The 13,188-nt window shown below is 36.9% G+C and overlaps 1 protein-coding gene across 3 annotated transcripts in view; it reads left to right on the top strand.

Annotated features, from left to right (window-relative positions):
* Positions 1-13,188, top strand: part of RAB3C (RAB3C, member RAS oncogene family) — a 350,176-nt gene that overhangs the window by 178,389 nt on the left and 158,599 nt on the right. For all 3 annotated transcript variants that reach the window (XM_056824878.1, XM_007486358.2, XM_001365986.4), the window contains one exon: positions 1,106-1,224. In XM_056824878.1, the coding sequence (XP_056680856.1) occupies positions 1,106-1,224 (119 nt within the window). The remainder of the gene's footprint in view (positions 1-1,105; positions 1,225-13,188) is intronic.

Genomic DNA, 13,188 nt, shown 5'->3' with positions numbered 1-13,188 from the left:
TCAGGTAACTCTCTAAGACTAGTCAGTTAACAAACTCTTTAACAAGCTTCTACTATATAACAATCAATTTTCTGAACAAAGATGTAAAGAAAAGCAAAAGAGAGTCCCTGTTCCCAAGAAATTTATAGTTTAATAGACAACAGGAAAACAACTATGTACAAACAAGATATATATTTGAAACTGGAGATATTCCACAGAAGGAAAGTATTAACAGTAAGGGGAATCATGAAAGGCTCTTTGGAGAAGATGAGATTTTTTTATCTGTGACTTAAAAGAAACCAGAAAAGCCTGGAGGCAAAGATGAGAGGAAGATAATTCTAGGTATGGGGGACAGTCATAGAAAATGCACAGAAAAAGGAGATAGATGTCTGGTGTGAGAAACAGCCAAAAGGTCATGGTTTCTGGATTACAAAGAATGTGGTGGGTAGGGGTGGAATAAGGTTTAAGAACACTGGAAAGGTAGAAGAGAAGGAATTTGGGAAGTTATTTGAATGCTAAATAAGATTTGCAGATTCAAATTTGCAAAATACCCATTGGGAAAGAACATTTCTTCACAGAGAGTTTCCTGTAGGAATCATATAACAGATATGTTTCTGAATGAATGAACGGTTGGATGATAAATCACTAGATAGAAGAAAGAAAGGAAGAAAGGAAGAAAGGAAGAAAGGAAGGAAGAAAGGAAGAAAGGAAGAAAGGAAGAAAGGAAGAAAGGAAGAAAGGAAGAAAGGAAGAAAGGAAGAAAGGAAGAAAGGAAGAAAGGAAGAAAGGAAGAAAGGAAGAAAGGAAGAAAGGAAGGAAGGAAGGAAGGAAGGAAGGAAGGAAGGAAGGAAGGAGAGAAGAAAGAATGATGCAAATACAAATTAAAGTGTATTCTTACTGTATATAAAGCTAGATCAGAGCTCTTTATCAGCAAAAATTGGTGTTTTGGATTATGATTATATTAAGGTGTGGGAAATATTAAGAATAGATTTACAGCCATTATCCCACTTCCTGAAGGATATTTCAGAAATCATGGAAGGGTTCTTCTCTATATCATTCATCTCTTTCCCCTAAATACTTTACCTTATGTCTTACAGGATTACTGACATTTTGCTTTGTTTTCTAGGACACGGCAGGTCAAGAGAGATATAGGACAATTACTACAGCTTATTACCGGGGTGCCATGGGCTTTATTCTAATGTATGACATCACCAATGAAGAGTCCTTTAATGCAGTACAAGATTGGTAAGTAAGATACAAGTGCCTATTGGTGAAAAATTATTATAGGTTTTTCCTATCTCCTTTTCTTCAAAAGAAACAATATTCTTTAGCTCCCTTATTTTTTTTATATTGGGGCCCTTCTTCTATGATAACCTATTAAGTTTATGTTCAAGATTTTTTTTTAATCAGCACTGGATTATTATCAGAACTATCTTCTAGTTGCATTTTATAGATGAGCTGAATTGTGTTATCTTTCCAAGTTTTGTTATTTATTCCAGTTTTTGACAACCCATCACTCTTTATTCCCTTTGAAAGATTTAGATGTGCTCATGCAATTTCTCATAGATGGCGAGTAATTGATGCCTTTTGGAAATTCTTCAGTAGAATGGAAATAATGGATTCTTTGAAGGCATGAATTCCGTGGGATAGGGAAAGGTAGAACTAGTAAGAGAGTCCTGTCATTTGGAAAGAGTCTTGGCTCAGGAATCAGAGAAGGTAGGTTTAAATCCTACCTGTGACGCTTAATACCTGTGTGATACTCGGCATGTCACTTCACTTTGCTGGGCATCAGTTTCCTTCTCTGTAAAAATAAGATGATGAAACTACATGACCTCCAAACTCTCTTCCAACCCCAGATCTCTGATCTTTTTCTTATTCATAACTATATTTTGACACCCAAAACAAAAATAATTCATTTCAATAAACATTTATTAAGCTACAACTATGGACCAAGCACTGTGCTAAGCACAAGGGACATAAAAATGCAAAAGACAGTCCCTTCTGTCATGGGGCTTATAGTCTTATGAATGAGACAATGTGAGAAGAAATATAAACAGCATAAACTGTATCTAGGATAAATGAGGAAAAAGCAGAGGGAAGGCACTGGAATTTAGAAGCATTGGGAAAGGTTTCCTGTAAAGGTGGTATTTTAATTGAGATCAGTAGGGATTTGCCATCATGGCTTTCCAGTTCAGGTGGCCTCTGCCCATTGAGGAAACCACCACATGAGGAAACATTTCAAAAGGAGAATTGGGGGAACTTGACTGAGGCTCCTAATTCATTTTCCTTCTTATTAGCCAGGAATCCAGCCAGAGTTGTGAAGCTGTTTTTATCCAATACATTCCAAGACAGGTGGGCTCCGTCCCAACAAGAAAACTCTCTGTAGTGAAATAATAACATGCATTGGCATGTAAGAAAGATTGCTTCATGTCCCTAGTCTCTTTCTTAGTTCAGAAATAGGTGGTCATAAATGATCTCTAAAGTGTAGAAAATTACCAACCACCTGAAGGAAAGGGGAAAAAAATCATTAAAATACCTCTAGGGGCAGACAGGTGGTTCAATCAATCAATCAAATCAATCAAAGGATTGATAGTTAAGTCTAGAGATAGGAGGTCCTGGGTTCAAGTCAGGCCTCAGATACTTCCCAGCTGTGTGACCCTGGGCAAGTCATTGCCTAGCCCTTACCACTCTTCTGCATTAGAACAAATACACTGGATTGAGTCTAAGACGAAAGGTAAGGGTTTAAAAACATATACATACATCTGACTAATAGCCATTAAATAAAGTAGTCATTTCATGTTACCATCCAAATAGTATTTGCATATAAATAGGATGATAAATGTAGAGCTGGAAAAGAGCTCAAAGGCTCTTTTACTAAAATGCCCTCATTTTACAGATGAGGAAACTGAGGCTAATGGAAGTTGGGGAACATTTGCAAAGTCATATAGCTGGTAACTTTCCAAAAAGGGATTTGAATTCATGTCCTCAATCGTCTTCATACTGAATATTAACACCATCAGGGATATTTGTCAGCAAAACTAGAGTTTATCTCAGATTTCCCTATCATTTTATCTCCTATTCTGAAATTATAAATATCTGTAACCTAGAACTATGATTCCCAACATCCCACTCTCCTCCTGTCGGTACGCATTGACATAGACAGGATATAAATTCTGTGTAGTTCCACCTCTCGCTCTTCTGTTCTTTTCCTGTGGTGGCAGCTGAATACACAAGGTTTTTGACCAGGCAGAAAAACTAGCCACCTGGTTTTATTTTGTTAGATAATTACCCTTTTATTCCTTTACTTCTAGTGATTATTTATAAACTTTATAAAATATAATACTTGAAGTATTGGGCATTAATTTAAATCCTACACTTGCCATTAGCATTTTCCTAATAGACATTATTAATTTCAAAACCAGGTTATATATACTTGTCTCTGGGAGACTCCTGGGATCACTGGAGGTATATCAACAATCAACTAGCAGTTCTGTTAGACCCTGAGAATATAGAAACAAAGAAGGGAATGACCTCTACTCTCAGGGAGCTTACATTCTACTGCTACAAGTCTTTTCACCAAGATTTCTCTAGTTGTCGAAGAAAGTTCTTTTCCTGACTCAAGCAGAATTCTAGTTATACTTCTTGTTGTCAAGGCATAGGATGAGTCAGAGGATCTGGATTCAAGATCTCTGGCTATGCCACAGTTTCTTATCTGTGTGACCTTGGACAAGTCATTTAGTTCTCTGTCTCCGTTTTCACCTGCAAATTAAATAGGTGGGTAAGACTAAAGGACCTTGTATTTCTAAATCTATTATCCTATCATATTATCCTGACTATCACAGAGCTATTAATACCAGAGTGACCTTCTAGCCTCCCCTGCCTGGTATATTTCCTAGTCTGTGTGCTACAGCTTCCAGCCCCTTCCCACTCCCACCACAGCTCTCAATTATCTCAATAACCACATCACCATGAAAAATGGATAATGATAGCTTCTTTAAATAGTACTTTCTAGAACTCTACTGCAGAGATGTAATGCTAGCAGACAGGAAGGATCTGGGTGGGTGTCAGGCACTCTCCATGCAGGGCCACACACTGCTAAAGATGACTCATACCCCATGGCCACTCTTGCCCTGCTGACTCAATGCAAATTGTTTCACTGCTCTGCTTGCATTAAAGGGGAGTTTGATTCACTCCCATCCAGAATGGCACTGGAACAGGTATTTCCTGCTCTGCTCCTTAAAACTTAGGAGATGAAGACCATAAAAGCTGGCCTGAAAACTGTGAAGTCTGTATGCTTGGTTCTAGGTCTAAAAAAAAAATTTAAATTTAACACCTAGTACCTAGTTTTGAATGTAATACCTAGTGCAAAGACATGAGTATTCCAGTTTGCAAAGCCATGGACATAATCTGGGAGGAAGTAGAAGTTTGGGGAAATGCTTCAGGAGAATGGAAAGAATTTTACAAAAGGAAAGCTTTTAAAAAAAATTCAGTACTGTAGTTGGGGACTTTGATTGCATCTAGTCTAATCTAGACCTGGGTTTAAATCCTACAATTGACATCAATCTGTAGATAGTTCATCAAACCTGATATTCTCATGTTATAGATAAGGAAACTGGGATGCAGGTATGGTGACTTGATATAGATACAAATGAAGATATATAGGTACAGGTATAGATATGGCTATTCTTAAGGGTAAAATTTAGGGTTGAGACTGAATATATATTTTCAGTTGGTCGCCAGGGATTTAAATTCTAAATCCCAATGAAATACTCAAGTCAGAATGGAATTTTATGGTGGTTTATTTACAATAGAAGGAAGAAATTAAGAATGAGAGAGAGAGAGAGAGAGAGAGAGAGAGAGAGAGAGAGAGAGAGAGAGAGAGACAGAGACAGAGACAGAGACAGAGAGACAGAGAGAGACAGAGAGAGACAGAGAGAGAGAGAAAGAGAAGAAGATCTGCTCTGGCCTAGTCTGAGGAGCCAGGGGGAGTTCAGAGGCCTCAGCCAAAGGGGCCTTCCCAGAATATTAAATCTAGCTTGGCTTCCAGCCATGAGGCCTCCTCCAAGATGAGGGGTCTCCTTGGAGGCTAGTGCCTCCAGAAAGAGCCAAAGAAAAGGGGAGTCAGCCTTAACACTCACCATGCAGTCTTCTAATGGAAGCAGTCTGAGATCTCATGCTCAAGCTACTCCAAGTCAAGTTCTACCTCCAAACTCCTCCTCTCACAGGAAGTGACGCAAAATATAAAGGCAGTTCTTTACATCACTTCCTGTGTCTCACATGTACCAATGGTGGCCTAAACTTGGCTTTGGGCAGCCCAGGGGGGTCAGTCCGTTGTTTCTGATTTGTCACTTGCTAGCACACAGGGGTCATAGACCTTCCCCCCCCCCAGTTAATCTTTAAGTGGGGGTGTATACATTCCTGGTTCCTAAAATTCTAAAGACTAAGCAGGGTGGAGTAAATCTAAAATTCACACTATAAATTTAGGTTTGGGTACAGATACAAGTATAGAAATAGATATAGATTACAGATTAAATAATAAATATAGATATACACATTGGTATGGATATGGGTCCAGGCACAATGGATAAAGAGCACTGGGCTGGGAGCCAGGAAGACCTGAGTTCAAAGTTGACCTCATATACTTCCTGTGTGGTCCTGGGAAAGTTACTGACTCCTGTTTTTCTCAGTTTCCTCATCTGTAAAATGAATTAGGCACTGACCTGAAATGGGGGAATATCTTCACCAGGTCTTTCCTATCTACTTCATGAATCTCTCTTTTCTCATGCCCATGCCCATATCCATTTGTTGTTTGGCCATTTCAGTAGCGTCCATCTCTCCATATCTCCATTTGTTTGGAGTTTAATACAAATTTTTCATGTATTTATTTAATTTATTTTTAATTATATTATTTATATATATTTATAGAATATGTAAAATATATTTAATTAATTATAAATAAAAATAAATTATAATTAATTTATTTATTTACTACATCTATTTAATACAAATACAAAATTTGTTTAGAGCTTAATACAAATGGAGTTATGGAGAGTTGGATGCTACTGAAATGGCCAATCAACAAATGGTTATGGGCATAGGCATGAGAAAAGAGAAATTCATGAAGTAGATAGGAAAGACCTGGTGAAGATATTCCCCCAATTCAGATCAGTGCCTTTACTTCAGTTTAGAGAAGTGCCTAGGAGGCATTGCTGAGAGGTTAAGTATCTTGCCCAGGTTCTTACAAAAAGTGTCAGTGGCTACACTTGAACTTGAGTTAGTCTTCATGACACCGAAGCTCACAGTCTACCCATTATGTCCCTCAATTATACCCTATATATTTTTGTTTGACAGTTCACGAAGCTCTTGCATATTTTTATTGCTTTTGACATTCACAAAAGTGTTACATAATATTATAGTGGAGAAAGAATCACCCTTGGAATCAAGAAGATCAGTGATCCAGTCCAAGGCTTTGTGACCCTGAACAAGTCACTTAACCTCTCAATTCCCCTAAGCAACTTTCTAAGACTACAGATCCAGAAAAGTTTCTCATCTGAAGGAAGCTACCTAACCAAGCATTATCTTCATCAATAAAATCTCAAATGCAGACTCTGCTCTGCTCCTCTCTAAATCTTATAAAGTAGGCAATGCTAGTATTATTAACCCCATATTGCCTAGGAAAACTAAGACTCAGATTTGATGAACTGCTCAAAGCCACAATGTACAAGGTATGCATATACTTTGTTGGATTCTGAGTCTAGCTTGATGATCTTTGCTTTGACCATGCTGAACTAACTGGCTCTAACAGTAGGTGGTCCAGTGGATTGAGCACCAGAGGTCACTTAAGAAGACCTGAATTCAATTCCAGCCTCAAACACTTACCAGCTGTGTGACACTAGAAAAGTGATTAGACCTGTTTGCCTCAAATTCCACATCTGTAAAATGAGAATAAATAAAGCACATAGCCCACAGGTTTGTTTGTCTTTTCTGAGAAAGGATCTCTAGCAGTTTTCTCATCTACTTGTTTAGAAGATATCAGAAAAGGAAGTAATGGTTCTCTGTGATCACTGTCTCTTCCTCCAAGGCTACCATTCTATTCCATCTTTTAAAAATCAGAATAACATTTATCCCTATCCAGTCCTGTGGTGCCAGTTCCATTCTCCAAGATCTTGTGAAGATTATTCCAGCAGCCATGTCTGCTACCTCATTCACTGAAGGTTTTCTAAGATAAGAAACTGAGTTATGGTTAACTAAGAAACTAAAGAACGTACCTTTAAGATAATACATCCCCAAGTATCTCCATGGTATTAGAAAAATAAGGTGCAATAGCAATTTAATTTTATTATTGGTCTAGTAAGGTTCAGGATTCCACAGTACCAAAAAAAATTGTCAGTATCCTTTTTTCACCATTTAGGTTGCTAAAGAGAAAAGCCTGAGGGGCACTGGATTTCAGCCAGGGTTCCCAGTAACAGCCCTTGTATCAGGGAGAAGGAACCTTGAGAGGGCAGAGAGTTCCCTAAGACAAAGCTTAGAAGAAAGATAGTGCAGCTACTGACTGTTAGTCTCAGTCCTGGGTGACCTTGTACACACAATGGGGAGAAACCCAATAAATGTAAAAAGTGTAATAAACAACTCATACATCAATCAAGTTTTTACATAGAAAACATCTAGTACTTCAAAGAAGAAAAATGGCATAGCCAGGAGGCAAAGCACCACAAAACACAGAACAATATGGGAGCTGGAAGAGAGGAAGTCAAGCAAGTAAGTTTTATTGAGGGGAGATACAATATAAAGAGGCAATCAGAATGCATGGACACAGGACAGTCCAGGGAGTCCTGGCTGGATTTGGGAACTCCAAACTGGTGAAGTAGGATGTGTTTTTTTCAATTTTCTCTTTGATTATTATGAACTTGATGAACAATAATAACTTATAAGCAATAATAAACATCAGTCACATTCAAAGAAAAGAAAAAAGAGGACCGCATATAAAATGATGAACTTCCATTGCATACTGCTTTTTAACATAAATATTTCAAATTTAATATGGTAGCTCCAATACTCTTTTACTTGCCTGGGACCTATTCTGCATTTTCTTTTGCTCTCTTATTTGTATTTTTAAATGATTGGTCAATATTTTTTCTTTCTTTTCAAAACCCTCCTATTCAACAAGAAACTAATGAACTTTTTTTCTAAAAATTTTTCCTCCTTACCTCTTCCCTATCACCAAAGGCAAGCTTGTACATAGATTATACATTTATTATCCTATAATACATATTAACCTGTTCATCATGTTGTAAAACAAGACAAATATTGCTTACATTAGAGAAAATTTCATGGAGGAAATAAAGTGAAGAATAGTATATTTCAATTTGCTTTTGGACTCTGTCTACTCCCTTTCTCATGGTGCATATCTTCTTTTTATTGTCATGATTCTCTTGTGTTGCCTTTTTGATAATAGTTAAGTCATCCACAGTTGATCATCATGTATTATTGTTGTTACTATGTATGTTTTATTGGTTCTGCTTACTTCACTTTATATCACTTTATACAAGTCCTTCCAAATGTTCATGACCTTGTTTTGTATGTCTTATGACACAATAATATTCCTTTAAAATCATATCCCACAACTTGTTCAGCCACTCCCCAATTGATGATCAATTTCCAGTTCCTTGCCAGCATAAAAAGAGCTACTAAAATAATTTAGAGCATATAGTTTTTTTCCCTTTTTCCTTGAACACCTAGGAAATAAACCCAAGTGTGATATTTCTGGGTAAAAAGTTATACACAAATATATAACTCTTTGATTCCAGATTGCTCTCCAAAATGACTGGATCAATTCACAGTTACACCAATAATATGTTAGTGTCTCCATTTTCCCACATACCTTCCAACATTTTTCATTTTAGACAATCTGATTGGTATGAAATAAAATTTAGAGTTGTTTTAATTTGCATTTCTATAATCAATAATAAAATTGAACATTTTTACATACTTATGTAGAGCTTTGATTCCCTCATCCAAATACTATCTATTCATCTCCTTTGACCACTTATCAACTAGGAAATGGCTCATATTCTATATATTTAACAAAGTTCTCTATATATATTTAAATATGAGATGTGTTTTATAGGGTACTTGTATGAGTCATGCAGAACCAGGCATTGAGAATAGAGAAGGAGAAATTCAGACCTGGCATTGTAGGTCAGAGTTTAGAATGGTTACTGAATTATGGAGGAGCAGGGCTAGGAAATTGGGAGCTATTTCACACCTTAATCCTGACTGGTTATACCTTGCTGTTATTCTGTCTTAGAATTTATTCAAAAATTGAGGTAAGAGCTTAAAAAAAACTAATGTACCATGTTGTTGTTCAGTTATTTTGCAATTGTATACAAATCTTCATGATCCCATTTGGGGATTTCCTGGCAAAAATACTGTAGCAGTTTACCTTTTCCATCTCCAGCTCATTTTAATGGAAATTGAGGCAAACAAGGGTTAAGTGACCCAGAGTCACACAGCTAGTAAGTGTCTAAAGTCAGATTTGAACTCAAGGAGATGACTCCAAGCCTATCTACTGCATCACCTCATTGCCAAGATAATATGTAAATGATAGTAATTATTATTCTTATTTTTATAAAAATTCTGAAAGAAATAGAGAACAAATTTTATCTAGGGAGTAGTCTTTCCTATTTTTCCCCCTTTCTCCCTCCTCATTACAACCTAGATAATACTTTAAAAGAAATTGACTTCAAGATTCATGAAGATTAGGAAAATTCTAATAGCCCAAATGCTCTGGCAGTTGTTTCCAGTTACTCCCTAACTTTACTCATTGGAAATAAGGGCATTTAAAGAAGTGTCAAAGCAAGACTCGATCATAGGAATATAAATTTAGAGAAGAAAGGATGTGGGTAGCTATTAGACTGGTCCCACCAAATGCTGGAGAAGTGTCAGAGTGCTGTGACTGCCCCTGAGCAGAAAATTATGCCCTAGCAGATTGGAACAAAACCATTCATCCAAGGGAGCATCTGCATGGTCAGTGATCCTAGAGTGCTATCCCCTTCCATGACTGTGTACAAATGTTCATGACTCCCTAAGATTGTTTTCTACAGTATTCAGGTCATAAGGACTTTGTCCATATAATAGAGGAAAGATATGTTTTCCATGATAGGCAGAATACTTGGAGTCAGAAGTCTTTAAGATGAGTTCAAATCCCAACTCTGCCATTTTACTACTTTTGTGACTAGGAGTGATTGTAGGAGTGGGACATCTCTTAAGCTCTGGAGTTCTCAATTAACTCATTTGTATAATGAAGGAATTTGAGTAGGTGATCTCTAAAATGTCTTCTGTCTCTAAAATCCTATCACCTGGATTTGAATACTACCTTCTGAATCAATAGATTTGGAATTCGAAGGGACCTCAGGATCCATCCATTGGGTAAAGTGAAGCCCATTCTCCTCATCTGTGAATTGACAATAGTAATGCTTAATATCTACTTCACAGCATTGTTGTGAGGATCTTATTTAACCCTAAAAGCACAGTAGAAATGCCAGCCAGCCCTATCTTCATCATCATTATTATTTTTACTATTTTCATGGAAGATAAAAGTAGCTTCAGCACCACAAACCAAATCCATTTCATCTATCTAGGGTCATGGGACAAATTTGTCTATGACTAGATCTTAGGTCATAAAAAGAACCAGCCAATGTTTTAAAACAATCCTAGGCTCTGATAACAGTCGTGAACTTGAAAATGACCAAGGCTTCATTTCATTGATTTTCCATGAAGAGAAAGTCTTGAACTAGGAAGGCTTTATGTGACAAAATGCTTTATATGCCTAGTTGTCTTGGAGAACAATAGGGTATAACCTTCAATCATTGTCTCTCTTTCCCACCTCAAACTTTTCTCTTCTGAGTGTGGTCTCCTCTGGTTACTACCCTTCCTGACAGAAATACGAATAGCTTATTTTCCCAGCTTGTTTACATACATTCTGTTTTTCATGATACAATGACAAATAACTATAAATAAGCTTACTTTTAAAAATATTTAGTGAGCAGATTGATATGTGTGTTGTTGTTGTGGGTTTTTTTTTTAATCTAGACTGAAGGAGGCTACAGTGAAAGTCTGACACCATCTTCCCACCAGTTTAAAATTATTCCTATCTGTGATATTCAGTGTACCATTGCAGATGTTCTGGAAATGTAATTTCATTCCATCCTAAAACAGTTTTTTTTCCTTTAAGTTTTCTATTGTTACTGGGGTTCTTCTTCTTCCACAAATATATAGTGATATATTACTTTTTGAATTGAGTAAGAAATGATGTAGCAAGTTTAATTAGAATAACCCTCTCTTCTCTTGGTTGATAATTAGTGCATTTTTTTGGTTGACCTTAACCAGAACTAGATATCTTCTCCAAAAGGGTAAGATCACCTATCAGCATCCTTCAGATAATTCTATAATAAAAGCTAGCATTTATATAGCATCTTAAAGTTTTCAAAACATACCATACTTTTCTTATCCTTACAGGTCCTATTATTTATCCCCATTTTACAGAAGAGAGGCAAAGAGGTTAAGAGACTTGCATTAAGAGTCAGTATCTGGGGTCAAATTTGAACTCGGGTCTTTCTTACTTAAAGTCCAGTTCAAAATATTGTGCTACCTTGTTGTAGTTCTTCTTTCTTGGTGTTAGTTTCCAGAAAATACTGATTGATGTTGATTGCTAGAAGTTGATTCAAAATTAGCCTCAACTTAGTATGATTTAAGAAATTCAGTCTTGTTTCAGTTCTCGAGGAGAAAGCAGTGTCTACAAGGCATGTGTAGACTACATGAGTTGGGAGTTCCTGGGTGAGGCAGCTCACTTTGCCCACACTCTAGGCATTCCTCTGTTTGTTTGAGGGAAAAAAAGAGGAGTCAATTCTGTGGTCAGCATATTGAGACTCCCCCTTATTCTTCCCCTTTATGAACTGATTGCCAGCCGCAATGCCAGGATTTGAGCAAATAAGGATTATATGCAGATAAAATTGATTTGGGCAAACATATTTCTCATATCACTCTTTCATGTGGAGGTCAACATAGCACATTCCAGCAGCAGAAAGGTTCTTTGGACATTCTTCATGAGATCATTTGGAGGACCTGGGGCTACTGAATCTAGAGAAGATAGAATAGTTGTCTCCAAGCATATGATGGGCTGTCATGCAGAAGAGGGAGATGATGTGTTCTGAATGGCCCCAGAAGGCTGCATTAGGAGCAAGGGACAGAAGCTGCTAAGAGGTAGATTTCAGCTGGAAGAAAAGACTTCCTAACAATAAGACCTGTGTAGAAGTAGAATGAAGAGATCAGGCATTTCCTGATGAGTAGGAGCCTTCAAGAAGAGACTAAAATGACCACTTGTTAAAGATATTCTAGCACAGACTTCTTTCAGTTCCAGGTTGGATTAGCCAGCCTCCGCAGTCCTTTCCAGCTCTGGAATCTGTCATTATGTGAGTTCCTTGCTCAAAGCTCTTAAAATAAAGCATTACAAATCTTCTCTAGCATAATTTTTTTATTTATAAATGCACTAGTGTAGGCGACAGTAGATGGAAATTTGTTTTTTAAAAAAAGTTAGTATGTATACCTCTTTCCTGAACTTTGCTTAATTTATGTTTCCATTTTCATTAGTTGTTCCCAGAAATCCTCCTAATAAATTTGGGGCTTTGTCTTTTTCTGATCACTTTTCTCCAAAAGAGCCTGAAATACAAATTGAACTGAGAGAAAAATTTTAAAAACTGAAATTGGGAAGAAATGTTAAAAGGAATGGTGACTTATGTAAGCCTTTTATTTCACCAGACATAGTGCATTAAAAATGACAAATGAGAAATCAAAGAACTTGAATTCTAATCCTTGTATTTACTACCTGTGTGACTTTGGGTAAGTCACTGAACCACTGTGAACCTTATTGTTCTCATATATAAAGTGAAGGATTTAGATTAGATGGTTTCTGTGATTCTGTCTAGCTTCAACTCTGAGGATATTGATTCAGAACAATGGTGTCAAGCTCAAATAAAAAAAGGGGAAATAGGTAGCTAGCCAGGCCTAGAGACAGGAAATGCTGAGTTCAAATTTGGCCTCTGACATTTCCTAACTCTGTGACCCTGGTTAAATCACTTAATCCTCATTGACTAGCCCTGACCATGGTTCTGCCTTAGAACCAATACAGAATATTGATTCTAAGACAGAAGG

This window comes from Monodelphis domestica, chromosome 3 (genome assembly GCF_027887165.1).
Source record: "Monodelphis domestica isolate mMonDom1 chromosome 3, mMonDom1.pri, whole genome shotgun sequence".
Taxonomy (NCBI): Eukaryota; Metazoa; Chordata; class Mammalia; order Didelphimorphia; family Didelphidae; genus Monodelphis; species Monodelphis domestica.
This window is presented reverse-complemented; position numbering and strand designations above follow the sequence as displayed.